The sequence below is a fragment of the Equus asinus genome, chromosome 7 (genome assembly GCF_041296235.1).
Source record: "Equus asinus isolate D_3611 breed Donkey chromosome 7, EquAss-T2T_v2, whole genome shotgun sequence".
Taxonomy (NCBI): Eukaryota; Metazoa; Chordata; class Mammalia; order Perissodactyla; family Equidae; genus Equus; species Equus asinus.
This window is the reverse complement of record NC_091796.1, coordinates 37279347-37297360: the sequence shown is the minus strand read 5'-3', so window position 1 is coordinate 37297360 and position 18014 is coordinate 37279347. Positions and strand designations below refer to the sequence as shown.

The following is an 18014-nucleotide window of genomic DNA, read 5'->3' as shown; positions in this document are numbered from 1 at the left end:
CTCTTGTCTTTCCCATTCAGTTAGTAATCTTTGGAATATGACTTTATCATGCACTACCTTGAAACCATCCTGTTACTTTATCATCTGCTGTTGTGGAGTTTTGTCGGGTGATTGACAGTGCTGGAAGAAAGAGCCTGGGAGTATTGGGGGAGGCAGGGACCAGGCAGCTAGGCCTAGGAGACTGGAAGCCTGCCACGCTGAACAGTGGCTTCTCCTCCCCCAGGTCAAGCTCCCCATCTTGGGATCTCAGTTCCTGTGACCCTTCAACACCAGTCGCCACCATTGGTGTAGTAACTCCTCCCTCAGAATGAAGGTCTCTGTTTCCAGGCGTTTCCTGCCTATTTTCAGTTACTTTAGCTCTTGGAGTGCTTACCTGCTTGACAGGCCTGTAGACCATTGCCCTGCGTGTAACTCGCTGGTACCCGCGTCTTCCTCATTCTAATTTCCTCCTCCATGGGGACTGTGTTCCATATGAACCTGAGTGTTTCTGTTTTCCTATTCTAGTCTGCTTTGCCTTTTATCATTTCTTGCCCTGACCTCACTAGTATCAACAGGTGCCTTGACGTTCTACTTGTCTAGTATTTGAATCATGCTTTTTCTAGATTTGTGATTGTGAGCTTTTCTGGAGCTGAGATACTTGCTTGCTGTGGTCCATCACTTGATCTACACAATAGTCTTAAAAAATTGTGTCAGTGGAGTCAAGAGCCCTGTTGTCCACTGGGGCTCTAATTAAACAGTTTAGTTTTAAATTCATCAAAGTAGATTTTAAAAAAAGGCCAAACATCACTGAGAAAATCCTGAATAGCATGTAAAACAGGATAAAAGGCATTGCCTTAATGTGTGATCACAATTAATGGCACCTGGTCCACAACTGCCAACAGGAAATAAAAGGTGCCAATGCGGACTGATTCCCCACCGTTCAAACAGAGAAGTGTGTGCTGCCAGTACTGTGCAGAAAGTAGACTTCCTACTTGTCTGCTGCTAGTTCCTGATAGTGATCTTGTTACAGTGAGTTCCTGTAAGGCAAAATGTGGTCCTGATTAATTGATTGTGTTACATCCAAAGTGCATGGGAGGAGAAGCACCCAACCCGTTGAAGGAGTGAGTTTACAGTAGGGTCTGGCTTCCTGATGGCCGCTTCATGCATCGACTGTGGGCTTAGGGGGCCCAGGCTCTGTGTCAGCCCCCTGTCCTGCGGGGGATCTCTTGTTCCTCAGTGGACACTAGAGATTCTTTCTCCCGCATGTTTTGATTCTGACTCCTTCTCACTGTTCCTGCTACCATAGATTTAGTTTGAGATCTGTGTCATGCCTGGACTGTATATTGCATTGATATGTGTCGTCTATCCTTTCTGAAATACAAACCTGAACAGGTAACTTCCCCTGCTTAGAAACTTTGAATGACTCCCACTGCCTGTGAACACCAACCTGTTTAACAGCACCTGCAGGATCTCTCAAGTTTGGGTCCTGCATGTACCTTCCACCTTCATCACCCATCAGTGTCTCCCTTCCTCACTGTACCTTAAACCCACGGGAATGCCACATGCACATACTAGGCTCTCCTGAGGCCCCTTCCTTTGTGTATTTTACTAGCCTCCCTCCATTCTTCACGTAGTCAATTCCTTCTTATCCTCCAAGAATCAGGGAGGTGACATCTGTCCTGTAAAATGCCTCTGACTTCCTCAGACAGAATGAATTGTGACATCCCCATGCGTTCATATACCTCGATTTCAGCTCTCAGACCTTGGAATCATTACATGTTTATCAATTTTTTTCTAAAATGGGGTTCTCAAACCTATAGTGGCCCATGGTAGTGAATGTGGGTCCCACAAAGCCACAGGATGAAGATGTTAACCTTCCTGGCCTGGCCATTTTATTAAAAGCTTCGGGGAAAATCATTAAGACAAGCGGGACTGGAGAATCCATGTTCACATGAATTGTAAAGATAAAGGTTGTTGCTTTTGTAGGGAGGTCCTTTGTTCCATCCTCTTGTTCCTCGTCTTCTGCCTTTAGGGTTTCTGCACTATTGGGCTGCAGCAGTTTCTGCGTGTCTCCCGCATGAGATCCCCTGGCCTGCTGCTCACTGCCCGCCCCCATACCTCTTGTCCAACAACCAGGTGAACAAACATGTGAGCAGCTTTAACCCCTCTGAATACTGTTTTCTTCCTTTGGAAAGTGGGATTCGAATAGATTTTTTAAAATTAGATAGTTTTCTCACCTTTGTTTACATAAAGGATGTACATAGTGACCTTGAGAGAGATGTGTTGTAATTCCATTTGGAAGTGAGAATGTTGTGTGTAATGCTTAGAGTTAGGTGAGATCCATATCAAGCAAGTGCAAATATCATTCATCAAAAACGTGCACCCACCCCCACAGAGCTGTAGACAGCACAGTTATTCCGTGCTATAAACTGAACCCGTGTGCCATCACCCCTGTTTGTGGAGCCTCTCCTAGGGGCACAGCCCCCAGTGGCCAGCTTTCCAGTTGTCATGGGCTACAGTGGTTTTGCACTGGCATTATACAAAGATTACAGTGTAAAAAGAGGTAGAAATGGGGGCATATTTCTCCTTCAGAAAATGTATTCCTGGGTCCCTGGTATTTGTTCCATTACCCATTTCCCTACTCCTTCCCACAAAGCCCAGCCATGAGTGAGTAAGCTTTTCTATTATAATGGGAGAGACTGAGTTTCTGGGTTCATTTTGGAAAGTGTGTGTATGTGTGTGTGTTCATGCATATATAGATGGGCATACTGATATAGATAGGTATCTAGATAGATAAAAATCTCCCCTTACCCTTTTTCACTCTTTAATCTTTATACAGTGCCAGTGCAAAACCATTATAGCCAGTGACAACTGGAAATCCAGCCATTGGGGGCTATGTACACACACACACACATTCTCGTGTTACATACTTGTGTATTTCATTTAGCAAATATTTATTGAGTGCTCACAATGTGCCCATGCTGTGCCTGGCATGGGAGTCCAACCCTGAATGAATTAGATCCTGTCCCTGACTTCATCAGGCTTACACTTTAGTGGAGGAAACAGAATATAAGCAAACCATCAGCAAATAATGGTTCCACTGTAGTAAATATTGTGAAGAAAATGGACCTTCATAGAAGAGCTAGAAAGAGAGAGGCCATCACAGTGGGGAGCCTAGCACAGGTGCTCTGTTCTCGTGAGGGACACCTCTGGTAGGAGGTCTGGGAAGCTGAGTCACTGATGGAAGACAAATGGTACTTTGTCCCTAGGTTTGCCTGGTCAGAGGGTGGGCAGCAGCAGGGGAGGGAAGATAAAAAGGGAGATAAGAAAATAGAGTGAGGGGCTGGACCCATGGCATAGTAGTTAAGTTTGCGCACTCTGCTCTGGTGGCCTGGGTTCATGGGTTCAGATCCTGGGCATGGACCACAGCCATGCTGTGGTGGTGACCCAAGTACAAAATATGAAAGATTTGCATGGATGTTAGCTCAGGGACAATCTTCCTCAGGCAAAAAAAAAAGAGGAAGATTGGCAACAGATGTTAGCTCAGGACAAATCTTCCTCAGCAGGAAAAAAAAAAAAGAAAAGAAAGAAAGAAAAAAAGAAAATACAGTGAGTCCACTTCTTTCTTTAAAACCTGATCCTGAGGTCTGGAAGGGCTGGAAGACTGTGTTTGGAACACGTTTGGTATTTAAAGAAAAGGTAAACGTGCAAGGGAGGGGTGACTTGGCCTAGAGTGTAGAGGAAGAGAGAAGATGGGAAGGATGGGCCTCAGTCCAGGCCAACAAGGCCTGGAAACTCTGGGACACAGGAGATGCTGGTGGCAATCAGTGCTTTTGGAAACTGCCAGGAGGATGATTTAATTATGAAGCCAAATGCGGGTAGACCTGGAGCTGTGACAGGAGAGGACTGACCTCCTTCTGGAGGATTCACTTGGTTTTGGACAGGAGGGTGGAAAGTAAGAGGGAATGGGCAAAGAACAGTTGTATGCCCGGGGTCGGGGCCTGCAGAAGGGGCCAGGGTTTAGGCCAAAGCGTGACGCCAGCCAGGCCTGGAGGAACAGCTTCATGCTCTGAGCATGAGCCAGCACGGTAATGTGAGACTGCCCGGGGGACCAGTCTCCATGGCAGTTGTGTGAGCCCTGCTGTTCCCTCCCGTGGCCGGAAAGCCCAGATCTGCACTGAAGCAGTGTGTGTCAGGCTGGAGAGGAGAAAGCAAAAGGAAGCCTTAAATCCACGTCCCATCTTTGATGGCAGATGTCTCCAGGATTGTAGCAGTGATGATGGAGAAAAGTAGCCTGTTTTTGGAGACTGCCTCTGGGCAGTCATTTCATCATGAGATCTGGGAGACAGCCTTGAAGGTGTGAAGGAAGGTTCTGACATTTCCTTATTTCAGAGCAAGCAAATGCCTTTTACAGCTAGGCATAACCCAGAGTTACCTCTTCTCCTGTGATCATTAATTTGGGTGACCCCAAGTTCATAGCCAGATTCTGAGAATAACCTCACTGTTCTGCATCACTGAATTGCCATTTTATTATTATTTTTGATCTCTAAGTCTTCATATTAAATGATCTGCTTGTGAATTAAGTGACAATTTCAAATATCCGGTAATCTGTGAATTTAGTTTGGCTTTTGTTAATATTTAACTAGACATTATAATTTTTTAAAATAAAAAGTCTTGAAGATTTGCTTCTTTCACAAATAAGATTTTGCTTCACTCAGACTTACCAAAGGAGCATACGTTTTTAAACAGCTTTTGCATTATAATTGACATACAAAAAATTGCACAGAAGTTTTAACCTATGTATACACCAGTGAAACCAGTATCACAATCAAGATAATGCACATGCCCATCACCTCCAAGCATTTTCTCAATGCCCTTTTGTCATTATTGCTACTCCTCCTCATCCCCAAGCAGCCACTGGTCTCGGTCCTTATAGATTAGTTTGCATTTCTAAGAATTTCATATAAATGTAATCCTACAGTATGTATTCTTTTGGGAGGGGTTGGCTTCTTTCAATTAGCATAATTGTTTTGTGACTCATCCATTTTGTGGCATGTTTCAACAGTTAATTCCTTTTTACTACTGAGTAGTACTTCATTGTGTGAATATATCACAATTTGTTCATCTGTTTACTTGTGGATGGACGTTTGAGTTGTTTCCAATTTGACTATGAACATTTGTGTACAAGTCTTTGTATGGAAACGTGCTTTCATTTCTCTTGGATAAATAAGTAGAAATGAAATGGCTGAGTTGTATGCTGGGTACATGTTTAGCTTTTTAAGAAGCTGCCAAAGTGTCTTCTAAAATGGTTGTACACCAGAGTAATGCCAGCCTCATAAAATGAAATGAAAGATCCTCCTCCCTCTTCAACTTTCTGTAAGACATTGGTCAGCACTGGGCCTCTGGCCTAAACGGCCTGTTTCAGAGCCCAGCTCTGCTGCATCCTAAATGTAAACTTCTCTGTGCCTCGGTTTCCTCATCTGTAAGGGGGATAATAATAGAACTTGGTAAAGAGGTTGTAGGGGTTAAAAGAGCCATTTCATGTAAAATAATTGGCACACCATGTTGTCTCCATAAATGTTAACTCCATCCATATTTCAGTGAAACAGAGTTCCTGTTCCAGACGTCCCGGCGAGGAAGACTTTGACCAGATGGGATTTCTGGGGCAGAGCCTGGTATGGCCAAGATTACATATTGCAGTTCCTCTCACTCGGAGTAGATCATCTGCTCCCTTACAAACTCTCTCTCTGGCATCTCGCCACTTGCATTCCTATGTGGCTTCACTTCGTTGCAGCTGCCTTGGATGTAACTTAGATGATTTCAGCTTTCCAGGTGCATTCTGGGGTGGCACGCAGTCCCAGTGACTGACACAGCTGGTAGCCAGGATGGGAAGGTTCAGATCAAACCCGCAGCCTGCTCTAGCCTCTCAGGCTGGGAATTGCCAGTGTAGTATTCCAGACCTGGCCTTGGGACTGCAGCACAAGCCTTCCCCCCATCTACAGATTTTGGACTCTCAACATATAGTGATATCTGTTCAGTGCCTCCATGGCCCCTATGCTGTTCTGAGCAAACTCATACACGCACTCTCATTTAAACCTTACAGTACTTCATAAGTAGGGAGTATTATTATCTCCATTTTACAAACAAGTAAACCGAGGCTCAGAGAGGCTGAATGACTGGCTACACTCAGGTTTTCTCAGTCCAAGCCCTGTGCTCATTCCTTTACACCTCAGCTGGTTCTCAGATCGGCCAAGATTAAACATCGCAGCAACTTCCAATCATTCTATGTGTTTTCTTGGAAAATTTAATATGAAAGAAAAATCTGTTAAAGATGCCTTTATAAAGAGAAGAATTTACCATGCTAGCTTGAATTTTGGTGTGTGCTTGTTTTTTAACAATGATTTGGGTTATCCCCCTTTGTATGGTTTGGATGCGTTCCACCGTTGGTATCATAGGTTGAGTCCATTTCCAGAAACAGGATTTGTAGGACCAGGGTTTATACTCTCACATGTTAGGCTTATCTAGGTAGCAGGAGACCTAGAGAAATTTAGCTTATTAATGTTGTTTATAATCCTTTGTTTCTAGTTTGACCAAAGTAGCTTGTATGTATATGGGACAGATAAGCTCATGAGAGAAGAGGGGGTTCCTTTAATTTCCCCTTCCTGCTACAAGGATCTGTGTTAGGGTATTCAAGAGAATGGATCTTGAGTTGATCAAGGCATTTTGCTTCATTTTAGGAAAAGAGGAACCATTCCTCATTGCTTTGAGTTAGCAGCTCACATTTCATTTCTTTCAGAACTGAAATGATTATGGGAAGAGCCTCCGCATGTTAATGCTGCCTGCTAGTGTACTCATTGTTGTATTCTGGCCTCAGAGCCAATATGAGATTTGCTGTTACAAGGTCCAAGTGGGTGGGAGGATGTCTGCATTTCCCTTACTTAGAGGTGCCCAGGGAGGGATGACACATCCACTTGACTAAATTAGACACTTTTAACTTTCTCAGGTTCTAATACTATCCTAATTTTAAACAAGCTCTAATATTCTCGTTTTAAACCAGGAAATGATGTTAATATATGATATAGAGAAGCTTCACTGTGACTTCATTAGCATAGCCGCTAACGACCCGTTATTAAGTTATGTGTTAAGGTTTTGCTTAAATAAGCTGAAATATTTAGAAGAACAAACTAAAGTCAGAAGTGACTTCAAGGGAGAATGGCAAGGTCCATATTTTGCTCCTCACCCAAGAGCATAGACCAGCAAGCTTGCTGCTCTCTCTTCTCTCTGAAAAGAGAACTCAGAAGGTCAAGCTGCTAGTACCTAAGGAAACAACCACGTAGGGCAGGCTGGGAAGCTGGGCTGGAATAAAATTCCCCATGTAGGGGAAAAACAGTTCCTAAAATTTTGGTTTTGTTTTTAAATTCTGGAACTGAACATAACTTTTGATGTCCAGCTAGCTTGGAGATTCAAAGATATTTGATATTAAATATAAGCTATTTATCTGCCAGAGAAGGACTTTTGATTCTTAAAGAGGAATAGAATGACTTTAAGAAATATATTCCAGGCTTACAGAAAATTTTAGTTAATTAGAGAAAATTATAGAGCAATAAAGAATATTACATATAAAATTATATACATATTATTATCTACATATTATATGCATATATTTATTATATACATATATTTTATATTACATGCAAAATAATATAAAAGCCCTCATCCCCTTGATTTTTCTTCTTCTCTGGAGATGACCACCTGGATTTGGCATTTATCGTTTCCATATATGTTTTTATATTTTTACTAAACGTGCATGTGTCCCTAAACAGTATGTGGTTTTGCTTTGCGTGCATTTAAACTTCACAGAAATGATGGTGTACTGTTCATATTCTTCAGACTACTTTTCACTATCAGTATATTGTGCTTTTAGGAGTCATCCCTGTGAGTCCATATCACTCTGGTTTATTTATTTTCACAGGTGTAGAGTATTTCTTTGTCAATATATACTATAATTTATTTGGGTTTTCCTGTATAGTTATGTTGTTTCTAATTATTAACCATTAACAGTGCAAAATAGTATAACACACGATATTCTTGTACATGTCAGTCATCTTTGTGCATGCAAAAGTTACTCTCTAATATAAACCAAAAAGCGGAATTCCTGGATTGTAGGATATGCACATCTTTAAATGTATTGTTTCTCCAAAATGAGTGTATTGACTTAGAAGCAACATGTGAGAATTCTTATCTTGTTCCATGCCAGTGCTTAGTGTCATCAGACATTAATTTTTGTCAATCTGCGATCTGAGAGGTATGAAACGATATGTGGGTTTAGCTTGCGTTTCCTTGATTTCTGGTGAAGATGAACATCATTTATATATTTATTGGCTGTTGAATTTTCTTCTTCAGCAAGATGGCATTATCTTTTGCCCATTTTTCCATTGCTCATTTTTGCACTGAGTAGTTTGCCTTTTTCATTCTGGTTTGAAGGGATTCTTTTTGTTTTATGTATACTAATTCTTGGTGGTTTATATGTGTTACCAGTGGTTCCTCCCAGGTGGTGGCTTTTCTTTATTCTTATATACTCTTTCAATGTATACAGATTTCGAACTTTAATATTTGCAGATGTACCAAGTTTTTCCTTTTTAATTGCCCTTTTTGGTTTCTTGTGTAAAAAATTCTTTCCTGAGATCTAAAAGTTGTAAAGTTTTGCTTTGCACATTTTTCCCTTAAACTCCTAGGATTTATTTTTGTGTTTGGTGTATTTTGTTTCATGTGGCTAGTAGTTGTCTCAGAACCAATTATTAAACAGTCCAGCACTTCCCCACTGATATGAAATGACACGTGTGTTGTGAATCACAGTTCCATATGTGTATGAGTCTGTGTCCCAGCTCTCTATCCAATTCTGTTAGTCCATGTTTCTGTTCTTGAACCAAGACTGTATTCACACTTGATCATTGTGGTTTTAGAATGGGCTTGATATCCAGTGGGGCCAGTGCTCCACTTTGTTCTCGTTCAAAATTGTCTTGGTTATCCTTGGACCTCAGTTCGTCCATAAAAACTATGGAGCCACCTTGTAAAGTTCCATGAAAAATCCTTTTGGGATGTTTATTGGGATTGATTTGGAATTGTATTAATTGAAAAAAGGACAATTAGCATCTTGATCATATTGAATCTTTCTATACATGAATGTGATATGGCTTTTATTTATTTGGGGCTTTTAATAAAATTTTATGAAGATTTTTCATATCAGTTTAGTAATTTAGAGTTAGCGTAATGTTAACTTGGCAAATTGTTGCTCATATATAAAAATGTAATTGCTATTTGTGCATTTTATGTCCAGAAAACTTGGTAGACTTTTAATTCTAATAACTTGTAAATTTTCTTTGATTTTCTGTGTATATGATCAGATTATCTACAAATAATGGCATTGTATTTCTTTCCCTTCCTTATGCTTTTTATTTATTTTTCTTGTCTTAGTGTACTGGCCAGGACCACCAGAATAATGTCAAATACAAGCAATGATAGGGTATCCTTGATTAATTCTAACATTAAACTGCTCTTAATGTTCCAGCTTTGAGTGATGCTTACCATAGTTTTTAAAAATTTTCTTTGCTAAATACCCATTATCAGGTTAAGAAAACTCTTCTACTCCTAAGCTTGAAAAGTTTCCTGTAACAAATGAGTATTGCATTTCAAGCTTTTTCTGCATCTGCAGAGGTAGTCATGGTTTTTCTCCTATAGCCTATTAATGTGGTAAATTACATGCATTGATGTTCTCATCTTAAACTATCCTTGCATTCATTGGACAAACCCAACATTATTTTATTTTGTATTTTTGCAGTGGTGTTCATAGTTGCTATCAGTGTCTAAGTTTCTATCCTCACGTTGATCTTGTCTGGTTTTTGTGTCAGAGTAATATTAATCACATAAAATGAGCTGGGGAGCTTCATGTTCTCTGAAACTTTGCATATGATTAAGATGAACTCTTCCTTGAGTGTTTGGTAGAATCACCTTCAAAAATCTGAGCCTAGTGAAGTTTTTGTTTTGGTGTGTGTGAATATATCTGTAATTAATTGATTCAATTTTTTTAAGGTTAATAGGGCTTTCTAAGAATTTGATTTCTTCCTCAGTCAGATTTGACAAGTTATATATTTTTGGAAAAGTATCCATTTCTTTGAAGCTTCTAAATGTACTGGCAGAAAAATTTGCCCTCATTTCCTCATGTTTTTTTGTCTCTTTTATACCTGTATTTGTATCTACCTGCCATTCTTGATTATTGCTTTATTTGTGGACTTTTTTTCTTGAATAATTTTCACAGAATTTGTCTGTTTTTTAAAAAAATTATAAGCCAGCTTTTTTTGTTGATTTTTCTCTATATATCTTTATTTTCCTCTTTCATTAATCTTTGTTCTTATCTTTATTTTCTTCTTTGCCTTCTTTGAATTTATTCCATTGTTGCTTTCCAAATTGTTGAGTTGACCACTCATTAATTTTTACTCTTTCTTCTTTTCTGATATAAATACTTAAGGCAATAAATGTCCTTTAGAAGCATCCTACAAATCTTGATATATAGTTTTTTCATTATAGTACCCTTTGAATGTTTTCTAATTTTCTGTGTTTTTTTCTTTGACCTGAGGTTTTTAGAAGTGTTTAAAATTACATGGATTTTTCAAATTTATCTTCTTGTTTTTTATTTTCAATTCAGTTGCATTGTAGTTAGGAAGGTAGCCCATATGAAACCAATTCTTGGCATTCATTCATGAGCTTTGTGGCAGAATTGATGGTCAGTATTTGAATAATCCCTGTGTATTTGAGAAGAATGTGCTTTCTCTAATTTGGGGCACTTGAGTACATATGTTCATTTGTTAGATATAACTTATTCATCAGGTTAAACAAATCTATTATATCCATAACAATTTCTGTCTATCACAGTGCAACAGGTATAATAAACCTCTCCACTCTGATTGTGGATTAGATTTAGCTGCATGTAACAGAAAAAAAAATAACAGTAGCTAAAACAACATATAAATATACAAGATAGTCTAGACCGCCATTTATGTGAAAGATAAATAAAATTCTATCTATGCCTGAGTATCCAGAGCTGATGGAGTTCCTTCCTAGTGAGCCTGGAATATGGGATTTCATTACTCCTTCCCTGTAGCTACCAAAATGGTGGTTTTTTCCTTCTACTTATCCTACCCCCTCTGACTGATAGCCAGGGTGACTCACCTTTTCTAGGGAGAATGGCTGTGGGACTTATGGCAAATTTATTTGGTGCAATAGTCACATCTTTCTCCTGTACTAAGGGGCCTTGTGTTCCCCACCAGGCAAGCATATTTTCGTTTAATTCGAGTAAGATTTTACCCAACCTATATTTCAGAAATACTTATGTCTTAGCTTTAGAAGTGTATTTTCTTCAATAAATGAGGGCCCAATTGTCCATAGAAGATTATTTTTTGTTCTCCAGAGTTCTAACAGATGCCTTTTCCCAGCTAACCCCTTCTTTATTTTCATGAATTTACCTAATTTTCTCTTTTCCTACCTGTTTTCCTGCCATAACATTTCCTGTAATACCTACCCACACGGTCCCTCACTGAGGCCTCCCCACAGCTGACCCTTCCTATTACATCATCTTCAATGAACAGTGCAGGTTGTTTGTGTGGTATTACAAAGAGTCAAGTGCTGTCCTTTGAACATGCTGCATGTTCTTGAATGCTTCTTGACATAGAACGAGATTTCCTTAGTTCCACTCAGATTTCAGACCATTGCTGTCTTTTTCTCCTCATCTGTCATCCCAATGCCTTGTTTTAAGATGACATAATTATTTTGAGAAGTATATTGAGAAACTGGTGTATGGTAAAACATCTTTAGTATGTGTAAAATAGAAAACAGTTTTAAATTGAATGTTGATTCCAGCTCATCAAAGTCTTACTGTAGACCAAGTTTAAAATGTGTGTATATGTGGTGAGGTGGGGCGGGGCGGGGGGGGGGAGTGTGTTATATTTTATGCATACTGTACTCCTGGAATACTTTTCGATAATAATAGCATTCATTGTTGATGACTGCTTATATGCCAGTCATGTTACTTAGTATTTTGTATGCATTACCACCTTTTTGTCCTCCCAGCACATGAGGCAGGTTACTTATCTCCATTCACAGTTGAAGATCCTGAAACAGAAGACCTGAGACACTCAGTAATTTTCCCCAAGCACTACCTAGGTACCGGCAGGCCCTCAGTTCTAACCAAGGTCTGACTAATTCCTGCTTTGATACTTTTAATCATAGGCCAAGTCACTAAAACATTAACTCATTGTATCTTTAGGTCATCACTGAGTGGTCTTCTCACGTCATCCTTTAGGCAGCACCAAGAGTCGTTGGCAGCAGAGAGAGAGAGGCGGCGACAGGAGAGAGAAGAAAGATTACAGAGAATAGAACGAGAAGAAAGAAACAAATTCAAGTAAGAAGAATTTTAAGATTTTTAAAATAATGAATTGAACGTTAAAGCACATGCATTCACAGCTCTATATGATCAATGCTTGTGTTGAAAGGTTAGGAAGTAACGTATTCGCTTCACATTTTGTCTCTGTTTTCAAGGAAGAGCAAGACATACCTGAAATAGGCTAGATCTGGTTTGTTAGGGCCTTTTTATTCTCTAACCATATGGCAGGAAGCACAGCCAGCCAGCCAAATACAGTTAAGGACTTGTGTATTCTTAGGTCCTCCATTATCTAAAATGGTCTTATCCAGGCCTTCCTCAAGACAGAGAACCTAATTGTCTTAACTTAATTTGCCATTTCCCCCTAAAGCTATTCATGTTTTATTCATATTCTATTGGAAGCCTAAAAGAAAATGCTTTTCCCATTTTCTTGTGTGCTTTTTGTTCCCTGTAGCAATCTTCAATATATTTTTTTAAACAGTAATCTCTCTTCCTATGGGAGAGGAAAAAGTCATTATGCTGATCACTCCCAGCCCGTTATCCCACTGATCTCTTTGGTCTCTGTCCAATCCCACGGATGTTCTTCTGGGTGTGGCCCACTCCAGGTTCCATGTCTTGACCTTTTTGCCCCTGCTGAGTCCAGTGTCTCTCCGTTTCTCCTTCAGCCTGTTCACCTGTGTTCCCCATCCTCCTGGTTGACCTCCTTCCACTCCTTTCATGCTGTGCAATGCTTTATGGAATACAAACACTTGCTAAATCTTTCCTTACACATTTCATTCCTTCTATTCTTCCTTTCTCCCCTCTTCCTGTCCCTTTCTTTCCTCTACCTTGCTGGTAACCTTCTCCTAATCTTTCCCTTCTTCTTCCCAGCATCTCTCCTATAGTTCTCCTATAGCTTTTTTCTTCTTTTCATTTCTCTCTTCATTTCTCCACTTCCTGTTTCCTCATTTCAGTTTCTTTGACAAACAATATTCCCATCAATTACTCCCAGTTAAACCTACAAAGCTTGTAAAGCATTGTCAATGAGGATTTATAGCTTCAATAACTTTCTTCCAGGAGCTGGGAAGAATATGAGTAATTGTAGAAATGATCAAAATATAAGCAGAGTTGTGAAGTTGCCTTAACTGTACTTCAGTACTCCATGGAAACAAATATCTCAAGTCTGTGGGTGAAATACTAATCCTGGCTTTTGTAAGACGGGGTTAATGGGCTGCGTAAAGTAAACCAACATTGGAACCAATATCAAAAGGCAGTCAGAACTTACAGGCTGAACCTAACCTAGCTGATTCTTCACAGAGTTTAAATAAGACCCAGATTCTCATTATAAAATGTTTAAAATGTACAGAATGCCATCCAAAATAAGTTGTCATACAAAAACCAGGGAAATCTTAAATGGAAAAGAGAATCAAAATATGCTAAGCACAAAAGGACATGGATGTTGTCATTATCAGACAAAGACTTTAAAGCAGCTGTTATAAATATCTTCTAAGAAGTTAGGGCAAATATTATTGAAACAAATGAAAAGATAAGTCTCTGCAAAGAAATAGAAGATATAATGAAGAGCCAAATGTAAATACATATAGACCTGAAAAATACAATAGCCAAAATAAAAAGTTCATTGGATGCGTCTTTTAAAATACAACTTTTATATTTGTTTTTTAAAAATTCAACTACAACCACTTTCCATTCCTGAAGGAAGAATGCATTTTCATGATATACTATTAATCATCTGTTGGCAATTTTATGAGCATCTAATTTTATTTTCTTTCCCTATTTTGTTTCTTCTGCATATATCTGTTAGCCGAGAGTATTTAGACAAAAGAGAAGAACAAAGACAAGCAAGAGAAGAAAGGTTTGTATATTTCTTCTTTCCCATTGTAACCAAATGGTGCATGACTTTGCACTCTTGACCAGGCATGCAGAGGATACTGTGTTAAAATATAATAGCTTCTCATAAGGCACCCAAGACCTTGAGTAACTGGCATTTTGCAGAATAGAGTGTCCTAGTTACCTAAATATTCCAATAAAGTACAGATTTATTACTTAGTCCCATCATGGTATGAAATATATGTGTTTGGTTCCTCCAAAACTCTTCTCCAAACAAGCACATTATTTTAGCATATTTCCATATGGTGTATATTTAAATACCCTGCATCACCACTACTGAGCCTGGGTTAGAGGTCCCTACTGTGTGCTTCCAAGGTCTCTTGTTCAGCATTCCTTCAACAAATACTTGAGCACACACACTATCCTGGCACTGCCTGGGCTGCCAAACATTCCTTGCTAGATGTGCCTGACTTGTCTCTCTACTGAACTATATACTCAGTTCCTTGAAGACAGGAACCATGCCTGGTTTTCCTGGGTGTCCCAGTGCCCACCACAGTGCTTGGCACATAGTAGGCACTTAGGAAGGATGTATGGTATAAATGAGCAAATGAACCAACAGCTTTATTTAAAATATTCGAGCTGTAAACCATTTTGTTAATTTCAGTGACAGTGTCCTTTGAATCTCATTAAAAGATACAAAATTAATGTATTCAGTGTCTGATAAACTTCGATAAGCCAATAAAACTGTTTTTGGAAGTAAACCAGTAAAAGAAGCTTTTTGCCCCCTGGCACTGTACAGCCTGGAGTCATTCTCTCTACCACCAGATGGGGTTACTGCATGGAACGATGAAAAGGCTGATTTCATACCAGAGCCAGTTGGGAATCTAACGATCTCTGAACTATGCCAATAAAAAGTGGAATTTTGCTAATTTTTTTAGACACCATCAGCTAAATAGATCAGGACAGTCTGAATGCAGGGAAGAGTGGAGTCTGCCTGTGTTCAATTAAAAAATTAGATGCTTAGGTCAGCCTCATAAACAAAGCTCTGGCATTGCTTTAGTTCCAGCGTTCTATTAGATTATTGCCGTCCTAATAACCAGTTATGGCCAGCAAATTTAGAGTGAAAGATGCTGGTAAAGAATCAAGAAACTTCTATTTCTCAAATTCATACCTGTTTTTGACATTGGGGGACATGACATCTACTTTTACTGAAAATGCTGCCGACGTTATGCCCAGGCTTAAGAAATCACGTTTTATTTTATTTTATTTTTTAGCTTTCCCTCCAGATTCTGCACTTTTCTGAGCTTTTGAAAACTTGCCGGTCAGGTTATGTCTGCACAGGCAAGGCTTGAAAGCTCTGGGGAGATGTCAAGGTCTGAACTGGCTCAGACTGACCTCAAAATTTTCCCAAACCACCAAAGGCTACCTCTTTCTGGATATTATTTACTGTTGTTTTTTCCAAAGCAGAGCATCACTTCTGCCTGGAAAATTTGTGCAAAGGAGTTTTCCATTCCCCTTCTATCTCCTCTCCTTCTGAACTTAGTCCTCACCCCTATGCCACCCATCAGCCTGGGCCTTCTTAGCTGGTACAAAAGCAGGCTGTCCCTACCCTGTGGGATCGCTCCTTACAGCCCGCCTCTCTGTTTACTTGGAGGTTTGGGGAAGTAGCCAAGCATTTTCCTTTGGTTTGGACCAGCCGGTTTTCTTGATTAGTTTGCTTCTTGAATTACCTGATGAAGATGGGAATGAGGGAGATGTCCTTTTATCCCTGTTTGGAAAGCTGTTGGAAGTTCCTGGTAAGCCAGGAAAAGATAAGATTTCCAAGTATAATGGAATTTGGAAAAGGATGGGGGAACTCATGGAGATCAGAGGTGGAAAGAGGTTCAGGAATAAGGAAGAGGAATCCATCTATTAACTCTTCAGGATAGAGCCAGGCGTGTTTGTTGGGTCCCATGTCTCTCAGCGTTAATGCAGCGACTCAGAAAAAGATGGCCAGAGTCACAGCAAAGGGTTTTTTGAAGTCTATATCGTCTAGTGTGCAAGATAAATGTATTTTCCTATCTTGAGGTGTAGAGGCCGTCTAGACGCATTTAATTTTATTTTGATTTATTTACTTTATTTCATATCGTCTCATTTCAAACTGTTTTATTGACAACGGGACAGACCCAGAGTAAGTCTTTGTTGAGGTGCTACTTCTAATTTTTTAAAAAATATTAGAAGCAGCTTTATCTGATCATGATTGATTGAAATGACCTTCGCAAATAATTTTTCTTTTAACAGGGAGTAGTAAGGAATGAGATCCAGGCTGGGGACATATTGGGGCAGAGTCAGGGCAGGGATTAGCCAGCCCTGGTGGTCTAGTGGTTAAGAGTCAGTGCCTTCGGGGCTGGCCCCATGGCTGAGTGGTTAATTTCACACGCTCCGCTTCGGCGGCCCAGGGTTTCACCAGTTCAGATCCTGGGCGCGGACATGGCACCGCTCAGCAAGCCATGCTGAGGCGGCGTCCCACATGCCACAACTGGAAGGACCCACAACTAAAAATATACAACTATGTACAGGGGAGCTTTGGGGAGAAAAAGGAAAAATAAAACCTTAAAAAAAAAAAAGACTCAGTGCCCTTACCACCACGGCCTGAGCTCCTTTCCTGGTCAGGAAACTACATCACCCGTCTGTCGGTTGTCATGCAATGGCAGCTGCGTGTTGCTGTGATGCTGAAAGCTATGCCACCAGTATTTCAAATCCCAGCAGGGTCACCCCTGGTGGACAGGTTTCAGTGGAGCTTCCAGACTAAGGCAGACTAGGAAGAAAGACTTGGCCACCTACTTCAGAAAAAAGTTCATTGGCCATGAAAATCCTGTGAATAGCAGCAGAGCATGGACTGATATAGCGCTGGAAGGTGAGAGGATGGCGCAAAAAGACCAGGCAGGGTTCTGCTCTACTCTACACAGGGTCACTAGAAGTCAGAGTTGACTCAGTGGCACTAACAACAGGGCTTGGATAACTCTGAGGGAGATAGCAAGACATGAAGAGGAAATCCCTCATGGCAAGTGGGGGTTATGGGAACAGAGTGCAAGGGGAAGGTCAGGGCTAGACTAGGACTTAGGAAATGATGCATGAAAGTGATCTGTGAAGAAGTTATAGAGGATTCTAAACATTGCTTACAGATCTGAGGACAGAGTAGAACTTGGAGCCAGATTCTGGTTTAACGTAAGGGCATTTCTGATAGGAGGGTGGCAGGAAAAGTCATCAGTGAGTACGCTTTGGTTAATCTAAAGTCAAGCAAGGTTTCTCTAGGGCTCTGTGAAGAGACTAAGCCTGTATGTGTTCCGTTGGCTGCGGGACCAGCCCTGCAGCCCCCACCCATGGTGGATGTGTGAGCCCATCCTAAAGGTTTGTTTGCCTGTCCCTCCCACTGAACTGTGAGGTCCATGAGAGTGGGACTTTTTCTTGTTTATTATTAAATCTCTAGTGCCTACTGTGGTTCATAGCACATGATAGTCACACAACAAATATTCAATAAATTATGACAAGATGAAAGAATAAACAAATTGTACAGGTAGAGGTAGGACAAATGGAAATGTTTAGCGAAGGGAGCAAAGGTGAAAAGTCTTTTCTTGGAGCTGTGGTTTGTGAATAGAACACCGAGTGTTCTGCACACGAAAGGCATCATCAGAGTCTGTTGGTTGGCCGTTGTGTCACAAGGCAGCAGAGATGTGTGACTCATCATTGCATGGCCTAGTGAGCTCCTGGGATCAGGTACTATTGGGCCCCTATG

The 18014-nt window shown here is 40.3% G+C and overlaps 1 protein-coding gene across 22 annotated transcripts in view; it reads left to right on the top strand.

Moving 5' to 3' along the window:
* Positions 1 to 18014, top strand: part of FHOD3 (formin homology 2 domain containing 3) — a 455279-nt gene that overhangs the window by 349882 nt on the left and 87383 nt on the right. For 13 of the 22 annotated variants that reach the window (XM_070513157.1, XM_070513160.1, XM_070513168.1 and 10 more), the window contains 2 exons: positions 12299 to 12433; positions 14214 to 14264. In XM_070513157.1, the coding sequence (XP_070369258.1) occupies positions 12299 to 12433; positions 14214 to 14264 (186 nt within the window). The remainder of the gene's footprint in view (positions 1 to 12298; positions 12434 to 14213; positions 14265 to 18014) is intronic. The other 9 variants (XM_070513159.1, XM_070513154.1, XM_070513158.1 and 6 more) reach the window with 1 other exon arrangement.